This window comes from Marmota flaviventris, chromosome 19, assembly GCF_047511675.1.
Source record: "Marmota flaviventris isolate mMarFla1 chromosome 19, mMarFla1.hap1, whole genome shotgun sequence".
Classification (NCBI taxonomy): domain Eukaryota; kingdom Metazoa; phylum Chordata; class Mammalia; order Rodentia; family Sciuridae; genus Marmota; species Marmota flaviventris.
The window spans coordinates 16,898,431-16,916,191 of NC_092516.1; the positions used below are offsets into that span (position 1 = coordinate 16,898,431).

Sequence of the window (17,761 nt, forward strand, 5' to 3'; positions counted from 1 at the left end):
CCCTGCGATTGCACATCCGCACATGACATCTCGTTTAGATTTATTAACAATGATGTGACATCGCCAGCCTTATCTCCTTGATGGTTATTATGGAAACTCTGGCTCCCAGAGATGAGCTATCAAGGCAGGCTGATCCGTCTGTGGGGAGACCCGTTAAGATCTGATTACAAAAACTCCCGTCTCCTCGGAGCTGGTGAGGGCAGCTAAGGTGGAGTTGGCGGGGAACGTATGGGAGGAGATGGTTCCAAAGATGTTGCGAGGGAAGAATCAGCGGGGCTTGGCAGATGACTGAATGGCGGGGGCGAGAGCTCGGGGGAGGACTTCTTCAGGAACAGTGAGATGAATGACAAACACAAATGCACCCACCCTGCACAAGCACAGAGTGTGGGCTCCAGAGGAAGACGAAGCTGGCTTCAAATGCGTGTCCCCGCGGGCTAGCCGGGCCCCCTTGGGTGGACGCTCCTCCCCGGCATCAGCATCCCGGTGGATGGAGAGGGGATCATAGCGCCTGCATCCCAGGACTGTGATGAGGGTTGGGTTGCATCCCGGATGTGAACGCCCAGTTGCAAACACACAGTGCCCTGGCCATGGGAGTGGCTCTTAATGCCACTGAGGCCAGGTGTTGGGTGCAAATGGAATCAGATCTTTCTGCCTTTGATCACGGAGATGAGGAACCGTGCTTTACCGAGGGCACTAGGCAGAGTTGAATACAGATAATCCCGTGGGTCAACCTCTACCCAGGAGAAAAGAGAGACCCCCCTCCATGCTGCCATCACAAAGCGCAATCTGCATGCTGGTGCTCCTGCTGAAATGCCCCTGTTCAGAGAGGCATAGTAAGTGGGTTAGGGTTCTTCAGCTTATCAGTGGTAAAATGAGAATTCAAACTGTGGTCAGTCTGACTCCAGAGGCTTGGTCAGTGACTCCTGCATGTGAGGGGCTTTGTCCGTGAGGACCGGCTGGTGTGGGGCATCTGGAGGGACTTGAGAGCCTGAGAAAGTGCCGAGGGCCCTTCTCTTTCTTCTTTGATCCCAGGTATCTGCAACTAGCGCTGGATTTTCTACCTCAGGTTGACTGTGGGTTTAGGGGCAAAGACGGGTTCCCCAGGACACCGGGTTTCCATTGTGGACTCCAGTGAGAAGTGGGGGGACAAGGAGGATCAATGCCAAAGAGGAAATCGTAAGATCTGATGATTTAGTCTACTCTTCTTTGGGATGTAATGAGTAAATTTTAGTGGTGAAGAGCCGGGAATTGGGGGTGGTGGTGGCAGCAGATGCAGCATGAAGCAGAATTGGGGTTCTCAGTGCTTTCCTGGGGGAGATACCTCAGAGGTCCCTTGAAAGGGACTATATCTGCCAATTCTGGAATCAATCAAGGGTTCGTGATCTTTTGCTGGTATTAGATTCGTCATGTCACTCTAACACAGATGGCACATGACCTTGTTGACCTTGCACGTAATCAGACAGAACTCAGGACTTCTTTCTTGTTCTTGGCTGGAGTTGGACAGAAACTTCCCCTTCTAAAGAGGCCACGTGTGCAGCCCGCTTCTTGACCTTGACATAGTCCTTGCTCACCTAGCCCTTGGGCATTTGAGCTGGAGACCCCTGTTGGGGAGTCCTAATAAAGCAGGTGGACGCACGGGGCGCAGAGGGCTCAGGGCTCCAGGCTTTCCAACCCCAGGGCAAGAGAAGTAATTAAATAAACCACGAAGCATTGAGGGATTCTTGGCTGTCCCCAGCTACCTGGGGAAAGTAGGACCTCGTACATTTTTCCAACAATTCAGTAAACACGGCAGCCTGTTCTTGAAGAAGAGCTGAGTCTTCTTCCCCCTGAATTTGCCAAACAGAAATGAGGGGGTGTTTATTTGTTTCACAAAAAGGATCGAGTTTGTTTCTTAAAATAGCCAGCCCCACGCCTTTCTTGAAAGTGTTTTCGTTAATGGGGAATCTGATTTGCTTGACTTCTCAGTAACATTCAGAGTAGAGGAATTACCTGCTCCGGAAGCCCCACCTCCCCCAGGCTGTTCCCAGCTGCTCCACAGCAGTGTGCTGGGTGGGGTGGGGCGGGGGAGGAGAGTCACTTGACACATTGATTCCCCCTCAGTGGGTATGGCTTGTTTATCTCTGTGGCCGGTTGGAAGCATGCCTAAAGAGATGTTATCAATGGTGGTTGGAGGTACTGTCACTCTCCACGGTGGTGACGACCTCTGGATGCAATGCCCCATCAGGACATTACCCCAGAATTATGTTTGCTTCTCTTTCCTGGCTGGTGTATTTATTCTTTCCCCCATTCATTCGCCAAACATCCATTTACTGAATATCAGTTATGTACGTTGAGTTGGGATAGATGCTAGCGGGCTAGAGATGGGTCTCTCTAAAAAAGGTGCATCAGGATAGGTAAGGTCAGAGTGGATATTTTGGAAGGTTAGAAGAAAGCTTCTAGAACAAATCACCTACTTGAAAATGGGGGGAACAATTCCCAAATTGTATTGGGTCAAGGAGGGAATCTAAACCTCTGTAAGAGACCACTGAGAAATTTAAAATAATGGAGCTAAATAGAAAAGACAAGATGCATCCAGAATGGTACTTAAAAGAGACGTCTTTAGCCTTAAAGTCTTTAAATTTTTAATGAAGAGGAATGGGAGTAAATTAACTGGTCAATTCAAGCAGCTTTGAAAAGAGCAGTGCGTGATGGTCGCAGACATTTGTAGAAAACTCATTCCGCGGTAGACCCAGTTCTGTGTGTGGGTGAATTCCTCTAAGCCTGACCATGCCACCATTTTGGGGACTGTTATCATTATTATCATAGTACAGAGAGGAAGCGGAAGCCTCGGGAGATCAGATAATATACCCCTCATATTAAGGTTTGGACAGAGGATCCAAACCTGGCCACCTGACTCCAAAATTCATATTCCTAACCAATGCATGATATAATGCAAATGCAGGTATGTAGGATGAAGGGGGGGGGGAAAGCAAGACTAACAATTCATAAAGTAGAATAAAACCCAGTGGAATTGATAAACATACCCACAGCTGCTGCTTTCAAATGATAGCATAATAGTTAACAAAGAAGATGAGCCAACTGAAAACTCACACCAAAGTTGTTATGAATGAAAACACGCTTACCACACACATGCACTGAAATTCTATTGCTTTCTCTTATAAAATATTTTTTTTAGTTGTAGATGGACACAATACCTTTATTTTATTTATTTATTTTTATGTGGTGCTGAGGATGGGACCCAGGGCCTCACAGGGGCTAGGCAGGCGCTCCACCCCTGCGCTACAGCCCCAGCCCCCCATTGCTTTCTTATTTGCAAACAAAGACCAGTTGGCAAACAAAATGGAAAAACATCAAATTCACAGTAGCGTTAAAAAAAAGTCCCAAAAGAAAAAGAATCCCTCAGATGATACTAAGCAAGAAATGTGCAGAAACGATATGGAGAAAACTCAAGACTTTGGGGGGGGGGATGTAAAATAAGACTTCAAACAAGATAATGATCAATTCCTGGGGGAGTGACCTGGGGTTATCCAAACGTCCATTATCTTGAATTTATTTCCTAAATTTTAAGATCATTTCACTCAAAGTCCCAATCATTTTTTTTTTTTTTTTTGGATGCAGGGACGGACTTAATGCAATTCCAGTAAAAAATTTCCTCTGATATTTTTAAAATCTTGATTAAACAAATTCTAAAGTTCTCTTGGAGAATAAGCATGCGGTGATAGCTAAGAAAATGTTGAAAATCAGGATAATGAGAGAGGACTTCCCTGCCAAGATGCAGCCTATTACAAAGCTACTATAATTAAAACCCCTATTGCCACACTTCAAGACAGATCAGTGGAAAAAACAGGAGGCCCAGAGACAGACTCCAGTGTGTGTAATTATTGAACTATAATAAAGTTGGCATTTGAAGTCTGTGGGAAAGGGATGAATTATTCAATCAAGGGTGCTGGGACAATTGGTTACCTATTTTGAAAAAAAAAAACAAAGGCAAATTAGATTCTCATTTCGCATCAGGTTCCAAGACATTGCGGATGGATTACAGTGAAGAGGAAAAAGAATAATATTTATGTGACCTGAGTGCATGAAGGCTTTTGAAACGTAGTATCCTTTGCTTAGTTTTTCCTTACACCGTCTTGAAAGTTCTATTGTGTATTGCTGTTCTGACTTCTAGCCTTGCTAACACACACACATTGAAGCTTATAATGTCCTATGTGTGGGTTTCTCAATACCTATCAGCTCTCAAGGAATGGAAAACGCAGAGTGTTTCAATTTTATAGCACACTTTCTTCTTTTTTTGGGGGGTGGGGTATTGGGGATTGAACTCAGAGGCACTCGACCACTGAGCCACACCCCCAGCCCTATTTTGTATTTTATTTAGAGACAGGGTCTCACTGAGTTGCTTAGCACCTCACTGTTGCCGAGGCTGGCTTTGAACTCGCGATCCTCCTGCCTCAGCCTCCGGAGCTGCTGGGATGACAGGCCTGTGCCATCGTGCCTGGCTCAATTTTATCCCCACGTCTTATGACTTATGTTCTCTGTTTCTCTCTCTCTCTCTCTCTCTGTTTTAAAATTTTATATGTATGGAAAATATAAAAATGAAGAAAAGTTGACAGATTAATATAATGAATCCTCATGTGTACACCACCCAGGTTCAATAATGACCTGTTAGAACCAATGTTTTTCATCAATAACCCTAACCCCAACATATTGAATTATTTTGAATTAAAGTATTTTTTAGAAGTATTTATTTTTTTAGTTATAGGTGGACCCAATATCTTTATTTTATTTTTATGTGGGGCTGAGGATCGAACCCAGTGCCTCATGCATGTGAGGCGAGCACTCTTCCTCCGAGCCACAATCCCAGCCCCATGAATTAAAATATTTTATCCACAAAGAGTTTAAGATGTATCCGCAGGGATAAGAATTCTATTTTTTTAAAGCCACAATACCATGATTACACCAAATTTTTTCTATTTCCCTAATACCAATTACAATAATTCCCTACTATCTTTAAAAAATAGCCAGTATATCATTTCCCTGATTGCCTCATAATTTTTTGAACTGTTTGTTTATGCAAATTAGGATTCCAAGAAGGTCCACCACATATTGCATTTAATGGATCAGTTTCTTTTATATACCTATCTATCTATCTATACATATCTTTAGATGTTGATGGACCTTTATTTGATTGATTTATTTTTATGTGGTGCTGAGAATCGAACCCAGTGCCTCACACATGCTAGGCAAACACTCTACCACTGAGCCACAACCCCAGCCTGGATCTGTTTCTTAAATTTGTTTGAATATGTAAGTTTCTCCTCTATATCCTCCCTCTTGCAGTTTGTGGAAAAAAATCATATTGGTTGCTTTTGAACTTGTCCATATTCTGTTCCTTTTGTGTGAGTGCGGGGTTGGAGGTTGGGCGATGGCTTCTCTGTGGTGTCATTGAAGATGATTCCCCCGTTGCCTGTATTTTTTGTAAATTTGTAGTTGCATTAAGAGGCCTGAATTGACACAGACTCGGTTACTTGGCTGAGTCCTTCCTAGATGGCGGGGTCAGTTTTTGTCGAGGCCGGTGGTATCTTTTTGCAATTGAGCCGCTATTGATGATGGTTCTCTGGATGCATTATATCACTAGGGGGTAGCTTTCATGTACTCAGAAAGAGCCTTAGAAAGGCTCTGGGCTGGTCTAAAAGCTTGGTGCCTGTCCTCCTGGAACTAGGAGATTATAAAAGACTGTAAAAGACAAAACTAAAAAAAAAAAAAAAAAAAAAAAAATTCAAACAAATAAAAAATCAGTTGTATTTTGCATATATTTTCTGACTACCCCTTCCTCTGACCGATCTCCAGATAGCAGAGCCATACCGTAGAGGCATTTAATGCCCATAATTCCAATACACACGTATGGACCTGAACACAATCTACTTCATCCGCTGCCTGATTTAAGAAACAGCATTGTATTTTCAGACCCATAGAAGTCTAGGCCCTTTAAGGGGTCTTCAGGTGACCTGGAACATATGTGATCTTTTGAACCCCAGTTAACCCCAATCAATGCCGGTGCGAGGTGCAACCTTCGTATACACGAGAGTTTACCATCCACAAAGGACAAAATGCAAAACGTTCTTGTTTATTTTGGCGTAAAACCTTTTCTTGTGTGAAGTCCAAGTTTAACGATCTCTCTGCACCCCGGACTCCTGCTGCTCCTTCTTCCTGACCTCTCAACCTGTTTCCTCTTTTGCAGTTTGCTGCTTTGTCGTGCACAAGCGGTGTCATGAATTCGTCACATTCTCCTGCCCCGGCGCGGATAAGGGCCCAGCCTCTGATGTAAGTAATGCACCTTGGTGACTTTTTCCTGTCCCAAGTGAGTTGGCACATTCTTCTGCATGAATGCTCGTGGTGGGCTTAGACAGACGGGTGGGGCTCTTCTCACTCTAAGGCCTTGGTGGCCCCTACAGCCTCTGAGACAGTTTTCCTTGCAGTGGGGGAAACAAGGAATCAAAATGTATCCAGAGAGGGTTGGCTAGACAGAGTTCCCCTGCTATGATTTTGCTAAACATCTTTACCCTTGCAGCGGGGTACAGGGGGTGTGCAGGCTCTTGCTGGTTTGCCTCCTGGACAAGGTAGTTTTGGTGGCAATTTACAATGCACTTTATAGTTCTGAGTGCAGGAGGTCTTGATATGGAGGAGCAAGAATTAGGAAGAAATGAGTTAATCCCCCAACTGGGCATCCCAAAGTCTGTTGGGAGGTAGGGAAGCTAGACAAATACTTTTTGTTTGGATCCTCATGAACTTATTTTAATATGGATTAGAAAACCATATTTCATAGTGTTTTTATACTTACTGCAGGGATATAAAATTTCCTACCCAAGTAAAGTTTTGGGGGGTTCAGCAAATATAAGTCGATTTAAGGGAAATATTGAGTCAATGACAGGATGAGAAGGATATGGCAAAAGTTTGGGTACAAGTTTGCCCAAATTTGGGGTACTTGGTCGATTGCCGATACAATATCAATTTATAGATCTCACCCTCTTCTTTCCTTTGGGCAGAGTCTGCTTTTCATGCCAGAAATTGAAAATGTCTGATACCTTGTGTTCCCAGAAACTGAGAATGTGCTCTAATCCTGCTGTTAGGACCTGAGGGGAAAACTGGGGGAAGGCTTCAAGGAAAAAGTTCTCCTTTCTTTTAAGGAAGAGGCATCCCTTTCTTTTACTTTCAGATAATTTTTGTGTGAGGATGTGTGCTTAAGCGTTGTGGCAGCTCTTTTGGGTCAATGAGGGAGACACAGCGGGTTTCCTTGTAGAGTGGAAGAGTTGAAGGAATAGGGGTCGCTGATGACATTGTTGAGCTGCTGAGTCACTTCTGAGTCTTCTTATCCCCCAAAGAGATAAGACGTTCTCCTTGGTCAAGTATCTTGGGGTATTCTTTTCATTGCCAGGGCTTTCCTCCATGCATAGTGTCCCGCTGTTCAGTGAGGAACTGCATTCAGCATGCCCCACGCCCCACGCCTCACTCCTAGTTCCCTTGTTTTTCTGCTGCTTTCTAGAATTTTCCTCACTGGCTTTGTCTCAGGTCCTGTGATGCACAAAATTGACACTGACCTTGGTTTGTCTGAAATGAGTAGTGATGACCTTCTGTCCCTGAATGTCCTGTTAGCCTCCTACCAGTGTTCCATGGCCATTTTGCTGAAACTCAGGGGACATCTCTGTTGCCCTGTTCATGTGCATGCCTGAGAGTTCGAGCTGCTGATACTTCACCTGGAGAACGAGGACTCGAGGTGCAGAACTCCACCCAACCTACCGCCCGCGTCCCTGCGGGTCTGTCGGCCGAGATGAAAGTTGGAACCGTTTGCCACGTTCTCTGCCTCCTACTCCTTGGGCCTTCGAGGGCTGTTCCTTTGCTGTTCCCTAGGAAACCAGGCAGGGGGGTCTTGGGAGACTGCCTGACCCCCTTACTCAGCTCTCAGATCAAACCAAGACCTGACGCTCGGGTAGTAGACAAGGGGCGTCATTCCCATATTCTGCCTCTCTCTGTCAGATGTATCTGTTGCCTGAGTCAGAAACTCAGTTCAAACTGGATTTTATGAAAAGGGACATTTTTGGTCCCTGGAATTGAAAAGCTCGAGGACTGGCTTTAGGCACCGTAAATCAAAGGGCTTAAATAAAGCCCTCAGGATCCTCTTCCTCCACTCCTTGGCTCAGCCTTCCTCGGGGTTGGTCTCATTTTCAGGAAGGCTTTTCTCCGGTGGCGGCAGGATGGCGCTCACGCCTTTCGCCTCAGATCTTATCTGCACTGCAACCCCAGGGACAAGACCTAAGGTCTCAGTGGACCACAAGTCACATGGAGCCTGAACGATGGCTTACGCCGATTGGCCAGGCTTGGTCACGGGCTGCTATGGTTTCTGAATGCTTTGTCTCCCTCCCCAAATTCATAGGTTGACATCCTTGGCCCCAAGGTGATGGCATGAGGAGGTAGGGATGTTGGAAAGTGATCAGGTCATAAGGAAGGAACCTTCACGCATGAAATTAATGCCTTATTATAAGGGACCCCAGAGAGAGAGAGATGCCTCACCCCTTCCACCATGTGAGATAACAGCCAGAAAACAGCTGTGGAACGAGGAAACGAGTCTGCCAGTCCCTTCACCTCGGGCTTTCCCTCCAGAACTTGGTATTTCATTATTACCACCCGGTTTTTGGTATTTCATTATCAGCAATTGAAGACTGAAGATTTTGTTGCCGAGCGTGTGTCTCGAGGAACAGAATTTTAAGGCAGTGTTCTGAATGGGTTCTGGGGGCTTTGCAATCGAGCCAGTTCCTCCGGAAGATGGCCTGGCTCCTCTGAGTCAGCCTGCGGTCTCTGGTGCTGTTTCTCTAAAGCCCAGGATCGACGGGTCCAGGAATCCAGGGGGGTAGAAATGGGGGTGACATCACTCACCATCACCCCTGGTGACCCGTTAGCAATATTTTTGCTTCCTCGTCCCACGAATTTATGCTCTGCTGGCCTAGAGGTCTTAGCTCCGGCAGGAGAGATGCTCGTCCCAGGGACTTGTACGATGATTTTGTTTGAACTGGAAGTTAAGGCCACCAGCTGGCCTCGTGGGCCCCTCGTGCCTCGGTGTCAACAGGTCAAGAGAGAGTAATGGAGTTGGCTGGGGTGATTGATCTGGACTCCCAGGGGGAAGCCGGTCTATTCCACAACAGAGCAAGAGAAGAACGTGTCTGGAATACAGGGCTCCCTTAAGGTGTCTCTTAGTACCGCGATTGGGGTCAACGGGAAACTACAGCAGCCCAGGCCGGCAGGGTTAAGGGGAGAAAGTTTGGGTCACCCTGCCCGGGGCTTGCTGAGAGCGAAAGGGAAACTCCTGGGCAGCAGGAAGTGGTTTTAAGTACCACTGATGGCCTTGTGATCAGCTAGAGCATAAAGACTGATTGTGAATTCTCTCTTAATTCTGATATGAATCCATTTTGTATACACACATATATATATATACACACACACACACAAATATGAAGCAATTATCTTTGTTTTCTTCCCTGTCTTAGTCTCTTATCCTTGAACATATGATGCATTGATTTCCTATCAGTATTTCAGCACGGTTGATTTGACACGTTGGTACTTACGATGCAGGATTTCCCGAGAAGAGAAACAGATGCTCGGGGACTTTACCTCCTCTGGGGAAGGGATCGGTGTGTTTTTCAGTTGTGCAAGGTCTCGTTGTATTGACTTGGGTGGAATTACAACCTTGTTGTTATTATTTTTTTATTTTGGAAATTTCAGTTGGGTTTGAAGGGATGGGGAGGGTGCCGGGTGGAGCCAGGCTAGGCTTGTGCCGGTGAATTCCATGTGTCAACTTGACTGGGATAAGAGATGCCCAGATTGCTTTTAAAACCATATTCTGAGGTCTCTGAGGGTGTTTCTAGAAGGGGTCAGTATTTCAGCGGGTGGATTGAGGAAGGAAGATGGTCTTCACTAGTGTAGACGAGCATCCCTAGTCTGTTGAGGATCCAAATAGAACAGAAAGGTTGAAGAAGGAGGATCACCCTCTCTGTCAGAGCCGGGACACCCATCTTGGCACACTTTAGATATCAGTGCCCTTGGTCCTCAACCCTTCAGAGTTGGAGCAGGACTTAGGCCACTGGATCCTTTGCTGCTCACACCTTTGGACTGAGTATACCACTGGCTCTTTTGATTCTCCAGCTTGCGGACAGCAGGTCCTGGGATTGCTCAGCCTCATAATCACTTGATAGATCCAACCCTGCACCCATATCGACATCCACCTCTATCCCAGGGACTCTGTTTCTCTGGAGAACCCGGGGCCCACTCCTGGAGATGACAGTCCCAGACACTCACCCCATGGTTCGAGAGTAGAGACTAGACGGTCCCTCCAAGGAACACCAGAGAAGCAGTATTTTGTACGGGTTCCAACCTCAGACTGTGGAACCAGCCTTCATAGGGCTTAAACCTGCATGACTTGGGACAAATGATTTAAATATCTTCTTGCCTTAGATTCTTAGCTGAAATGGGGGAGATAGTAGTTCTTACCTTATCAGCACTGCTGTGAGTGTCAATGCATAAATATCGATGAAGGCACGTCGGACAGGGCCTGCTATGGAGCGGGAGCTATGTTTGCACATGCGATCAAGACAGTGGTGAGAACAATAGTGAACGCAGGTAGGACAGTCAGCAAGGACAGGCCAGGGAAGTCTGAAGGATGGCAGGCTCTCTGTCTGGCACCTGGCCGTCCTCCTCAAGAGAGTGTGGCTCCAGGTGCTAATACCTGCCCCCTTCCCATGAGGGAAGAGCACAGCCGCGCACTGCTTCAGGCCTGGGGAGAGCAGGAGGCGCTCCCTGCAGCCAGCATGCATGGGACTTGGCAGCCTACCTGCAACGAGTCTATCTCTGGACACCGTTCCAAGAAGGCCGGTTGGCAGCAAGGGTGATGGATTGGTTCAGACTCCCGAACTGGCTTGACTGAGTTCATTGACCTTTTTCTGCCTGTAGCTGGAGGCATGATTAAGGATCTGGCCACACCTGCTTGGCCACCTGGCCAGCCTTTCTCTTGGATGCTCCTGTGTTCATGTAGGTCCAGAGCAAGTGTCCTTTCCTACTGCGTGACCTTGGAGGAGCTTGCGTGCGGCAGGTCCATGGAGCCGAAATGTACAGCTCCATTCATGAAAAATGGAGGTGTTGAGTTCCAACCTTTATTCTCTGCTATTCAGAGCCCATCTGATGGTGGTGCACGCCTATAATCCTAGTGGCTTGGGAGGCTGAGGCAGGAGGATGGCGAGTTCAAAGCCAGCCTCAGCAAAAGTGAGGCGCTGAGCAGCTTAGTGAGACCCTGTCTCTAAATAAAATACAAAATAGGGCTAGGGATGGGGCTCAGTGGTCGAGTGCCCCTGAGTTCAATCCCTGGTAAACCCCTCCCCAACCTAAAAAAATAAATAAATAAAAGCCCATTTGGAGCCAGGATATATCCCGGATATTGGTAGAACTTCGTGAAGTTGACGTCATTCTTCAAGTTGGTCCACATCATGGTTTATTGAGGGAACTTAGTGAACCAGGCACTGTCCCAGTGACCCTAGCTACTGACCCAATCTTTTAATGCCATTGGGAAGAGACATTATTATATATGGCATTCACCACCAGAGGATCTCAAACATGGTGGAGCTCATGGATGATAACTTCCCGTCATCGATAGGCATCCTCCCGGTCATTGGTCTCATTGAGTCGGAAGAACTCGATTCTGTCTCTTGGGCCTCTGAGAAAGACTGAGTCTCTGGGACTTCCGTAGGCACTGTATATGGACATTATGGGCTACAGACCCCAGCCTCCTGTGAGATCTCAGATCTAGCAAGAGAGGAATGGCCTCCAAGGGCTGTGACGAGGGTGAGTCAAGCGAATCAAGTCTGGACATAGAGTTAGGGGTTCTTGTCTGGTCGGTGGACATTTGGATCAGCTGGTGGCTACTTGCTGTGGAATGGCCACACTCACATAACCGGCAGTGAGTAGTTGTGTTGTGCCCTGATTTTCCTTCCTTTGGCTTCTACCTTGAGACCACTGTCTGGCTCTGCTTGTTCACATGGTGTTTTCGGGGCTCCAAGCAGGAGCACCTCGCCCCGTGCACCAGAGCTTTCTAAGCCTCTGAGTCAGGTTTGCTAATGTCCAACTGGACCAAGCTATGTCAGTCTCAGGGCCAAGTCCAAGTTCAAAGGGCAGAGAAATAGAGTCCACTGCCTCAATGCATAAGGAAAATCTAGGGTGAATCTACTGTGTCTCCTGTTAACCCAAGGGGCCACCACCAAACAGAATCCCGAGGACCCTCACGCTGGACTTCTTAAAAGATCCGCAGACGGCCTCATCCAGGGAGGTGAGCGCACCTCACTCGTTCCCTGCCCCAGGTCCCCAGCTGAATTAGCCACCTCGGGCTACACATGGGTAATGTGGCCTTTTATTGGCCATGTCCATGGTGGTTAAGACATACTTGCATTTAAGGACTGATTCGCTCAGGTACTCCTTAGGGGAATTGGAGCTTGTCTTTTTATTTCTCTGTGCCTCCGTGTCTTAGTTACAACGTATCAGTACAGTGATAATTTAAAAAAAAAAAAAACATTTACAATGAAAATAAAAAGAGTTAACAAGCAAACGACTGACCAACAGATTGTCAGCAAAAGGAAGCCCCACTTGGAATGCGGGGCTCAGCGCCCACGGGCAGCCAAGGGCATTGCCACGGCGCCACCTTCTCTCTCATCAAGGAAGGATCCATGCATCTACTTAGCTCTACCCAGAGCGTGCCCGAGCAGGGTCATGACTGTGTCCATTTCTATCACTTTGCACAAAATCTCTAATTCAGTGATGCGTTGCTGAGACAAGAACCCAGACTTTGGAGCCAGAAAACCTGGGCGTCAGGTTTCAACTCTGCCATGAACTGCTCCCATGACCTTGGGAAAATAATTTAAATTCTGTGATCATCCGTTGATCGATTTAAAAATGGGCAAAATGAGACCGAAATCATAGGCTTTTTGTGAGTGTTCATGGAGGGCCACTCCTGGAATGGTACTGGGCACCCAGAAGGCGCTCAATAAATGGCTTTAAAAATCATTATTAATATACGGAGGCATCTCTTCCTGCTCAAGAAAGGATGCAGGCTACTTTCTGACCCGCCAAGGAATGATAGCTAATAATAATAGCTAGCCACATTGATCCCGGGCTCTGCGCCCGTCAGGACAGAAGGGCAGAGGGACTCTGGTTGACTTGTCTAAAAAAGACACTTTCTTCAATATTTTATGGTTTCAGAAATCACTTGTGATCTAAACATTATTAAACCTCATCATTTTCAACCTAAGTATGACAATTCTAGGAATTTCTGCTAAGTAATTATTTAAGGATATGCATCTACTTAGCCAGATTGACCTTCTTCTATGGCATCGGTATTTATAGTAACAAAAATCTGGAAATGACTCAAGTGACTGCCGATTAGGGTTTATGGAAATATATCCGTGTGATGCAACGCTTTGCCGGGATTAAATGTCCCATTGTCTGGGGTGATGGGAAAGTTCTTGGCTGGGATGGTTGCTCTACAGCATCTGCGCTCTTCAAAAACCCATCAAACTCCCTGCTTAAAACCTGTCCATCACTGTATGGAAATTATAGCTTAATAAAGAGTCACAGTGATTAAAATGTCATTGGCCTGGGGAGATAGGGTCAATATATATTGCTAAATGTAAAAGAGCAGACAGCAGAATATTAGCTATGGCTACAAAATACATGTAGGCAGATGTGAATTTGGTGTCAACATATCTTATGTACAGAGATATGATAAATGGTGGTATAAAGGTGTATTAAGAATTGTAATGCAAGTAATAATAATAATAATTATTATTTGAGTGTCTTGATCTCAAGTCACCTGAGGCCCTGGAGAAGGAGGGTGAGTTGTAGTTGTGCCAGGTCAAGGCCCCACCCATTTCCTGTTCCACAAGAGTGACAGACAGTAAGATCATGTCCATCCTGAGGGCAGAGGCTGACCCCCTCCTGCATGGTGTTCAGGCTTCCTGGCTCAGAAGCAGCAGCCCTCGTGATTTGTGTCCAGTAGGGACCTTTCAGGCCTCCTAGCTCCTTCCAGGACCGAAGCAAGTCAGGACTGAACATCTCTCCTGGCGTCACTGTCACCTGATCTGAAAGCCCCCCCTGTATCTCTTCGTAGTGGTGATTCCATCCAAACCTGTTCGTCCTTCTTCCTCGTTTATCTGTTTTCTGTCTAAACCTGAAAGGGCTGACATTACATCCTCTTCACAAAACACCTCAGTCTGTGGCTTCTGCGTTCATAGCAAAGGTGCTCAGTAGCAGAGGTGCCCGTTATCAAATGCCAAACGGAGGCTTTAGGAGGGAGGGCGTGGGTGGAGGTACCTTGGCTGTGGGTGGGCCTGTCCAGCTCAGAGGTTTGCTGTCACCAAATGTCCCAGATATCCAAAGGACTGCCGTAAGGTTATTTTGTGTTTAATGGGATTAAGACCATCCGTGCAGGAGAAGGAAAAAGAGCCCAAGCGGAGCAACTGCTTTGTGGATGACGTTGACTCTCCACCCTGATAGAGCCAAGCTCTGTGGCCAGGCATGCTGGAGAGGGGGTGTCTGGGAATGTGGGTTTCCACACAGTGACAAGTCTTGTCCTCGCCATTAGGTTGCATGTGACAGAAACTGCCTTTGGGTTAACTCAAATTAGAAGGGAATTCACTGGGAAAGATACGGTGTACCTCCGGGAGCTGAAAGAAATCTTGAGCAACCAGACCAACTCCATCTGATTTAGATTCCTTTAACCCTAAATTCAGATGCTGAAAGGAGAGAGATTATTTGGTCAAGCTCAAGTGACCTAACCAACCCTTGATTGGGCTTTTAAAGTATTTATCTAAACACAGTGGACTTTTCAAAGGGGAATTGAGACACTGTTAGGGAGAAAAAGAAAACAGAGAGGATGCTCTGAGCAAACCCATGCATGTATCCTGAACACTATTTTGCAGATCACAGGTTGGCGGAATGTCTAGTGATTAATTGGATCAATAATATCTGGAAAGGTTACCAAATTGGTCTGGGGAATCTGCATTTTTAAGAGTTCTCGGGTATTTCTGATAGGTACCCGGGTTTGAATCCCAGGTTCGCTGCTGACTGGCTAAATAATCTCGGGCCAGTTACCTAACCTTTCTGTCTCCGCTTCCTCATCTGGAAAAAGATAAAAGGGCACCCCTGTTTCACAGACGAGCCGTTTCACGGTCAAGCCTTCATACAGGTCTGGCGCCTTGGACATGCTGATTAATATTCTCACCCATGGTCCTTTTGAGTCTTGTGAGTTTTGGGGAGTCCTGACTTATTTTGGCCTTGAGGGCATCCATCTTCCTTTCCACCAAATGGAAATACCGAGGCATCTCCCATGTGTCCGGTGGGAGAAGGGTCCATGGGTGACCAATGCAGGTCTGTTGACGGTCAAGGGCATTCCAAACACTTCTGCTCCCCTTTGTCCTGGGCTGATGACTTTTGAAGTGCGCAACCAGCTGGTAAAGGTCAGAATGAATTGCTTCTAAACGGCCCTTCGTCCCTCACTGTCACCAAGACACAGCGCTTCATGCCTTGGAGGAAGAAGTGACTCTAAGGTGCCAAAGGAACAGAGAACAGGAAACCAACCATTTTTTTTTCCTGTGCAGAGGGGGGGAGCTGCAGAGGTTTGAATGAGCCTGAGATATCCTCTCTTAGGAATTATTTTGACTTCTCCTGGTTGGAGGTCAGGACCAGACTCACAGTCTGATAAAGGAAATTTTTTTCCCACAAAACCCCAGTCTCCAGCCTTGTAGGCCTGGAGGGAAATGCAGAAATCAGAGGGCAGATGACCCTGGAGGGAGGCACTCTGGAAGGATGTGCAAGGCCCTGGTTCGGGAGTCCAGGGGCCGCATTTCTAGTCTTTCTGTTTGACATTTTTCATTCCCAAAGGCTCCTCCACCTCCAGTGGTCTGGGATTGTAGGATTTCCAAATATTCTTTCATTTAAAAAAGTACTGTTGGAGAGCCAGCATCCATAGATGTAACTCTGTTATAGGCATTTTACATACAATGACTCTTTATTCTTCCTTACACCTTACGGGGTAGTGCTAAAGGCAGGTGGGTCAGGGAACCTGCCCGGATCCCTGCTGGCCAGGTTTGGCTGCCTGCCTGTGTGAGAAAGAAGCAATGATGTAAAAAGGGAAGACGAATGTTTCTGCAGTTTGATCCAACTAGGGAGAAGCAGCCAGGTGGTTTCTTTCCCAGTCTTCCAGAAGCTCTTACGATTTATAGAAACAAGAGCCAGGAGGCAGACCCATGCAGATGTAGCTAGCCAGAGAACTCGTGGCGTTTCAGCTTCCCTGGGGTGCAGTCTGGCCAGAGGGAGGTCCCTCAGTCTTTCTATGCACCACATGAGGAAGTTCAGGGTACGGAAAAGCAGTTACCAGGAAGTTGCTTTTCATTTTAAAGGGGGCTCTGTTTCACCAGATCCCTGTTCTCACCCCTCATTTCCCAGATGAGGAAACTGAGGCACTCAGACTTGTCCAAGGTCACATGACCAGTAAGGAAGCCCACTTCTAAACCTCGGCAGCCTGGCCCTCATTTCTGGGTTCTTACCTAGTAACACAGCACCCTACAACCTGCACAAAAGCAGTGAACAGAGGTGGGCACCCCTTTTCTCTGAGCACTCTCTTTCTTTGAATATGCTCCCCCCAAACTCTAGGACCCTGCAGCCTGCACCCCATTTGGTCTAGATGCAGGGGAGCCTCTCCCAAGCTGGACCAATCAGATTCCTGCCTCTAGGGATTTAGAATTGGACATCAAAGTGGCTGGCTTTAGTGAGGGCTGGTCACATGGTTTTTTTTGAAAACTATTGTATGTGAAAAATACTTTGTAAAAAATCTATTATAGCCAGCCGTGGTGCCTGCCCCCCCCCCCCCCATCGTGGTAACTACTACCCAGGTGACCAATCGTTTGCCTATATCCCACCCTCCAAGGGCAATTCTTATTTTACTTTGGAAAGAACACTTCCTGAGATCTACCCTCTTACTAAACTCTCGAGTGTACAGGGTGTTCTTGTTGGCGGCAGGTACCTGGTTGCCCAGAAGATCTCTAGAGCTCATTCATCTTGCTCCATTGGAACTCTGTGACCCTTGATTGGCGACTGCCCATTTCTCCCTCCTTCCTGCCCCTAGCGACAGTCCTCGCATCCCCTGAGTCTACGCAGGTCACTTTAGATACTTCTCCTAAATGTCAGCATGCAGCGTTTGTCAAGGGTCTGGCTTAACATAACGTCCTCAAGGCAACCGTGTCCTTTCGCTTTGTGGAATTTCCTGGTGAATTTTACTGGGGATTGAACTCAGGGGCACTCAACCACTGGGCACACCCCCAGCCCTGTTTTGTATTTTATTTAGAGACAGGGTCTCACCGGGTTGCTTAGTGCCCCGCTTTTGCTGAGGCTGGCTTTGAACTCTTGATCCTCCTGTCTCAGCCTCCGGAGCCCCTGGGATTACAAGTGGGCGCCACCATGTCTGGCGGTAGTTCCACTTTTTAATGTTTTGTGGAACCTCCTTGTGTTTTGTGGGCTCGGGACTCGATTACCGAATTCTCCAAAAAGCATGCAAATGACCAACAGATATATGAAAAATAGTGCTCAGCGTCGCTTTATCACCAGGGAAATGCAAATCGAGCCCTCAATGAGATCTCACCTCATGCCTAATAAGATAAATAGTATTTTTTAAAAA

General features: G+C 46.8%; 1 protein-coding gene across 2 annotated transcripts in view; it reads left to right on the forward strand.

The window, feature by feature from the left end:
* The window catches only part of Prkcb (protein kinase C beta), a 296,917-nt gene that overhangs the window by 111,120 nt on the left and 168,036 nt on the right, over positions 1–17,761 (forward strand). For both annotated transcript variants that reach the window (XM_071605798.1, XM_071605799.1), the window contains exon 3: positions 6,242–6,324. In XM_071605798.1, coding sequence (XP_071461899.1) covers positions 6,242–6,324 — 83 coding nt within the window. The remainder of the gene's footprint in view (positions 1–6,241; positions 6,325–17,761) is intronic.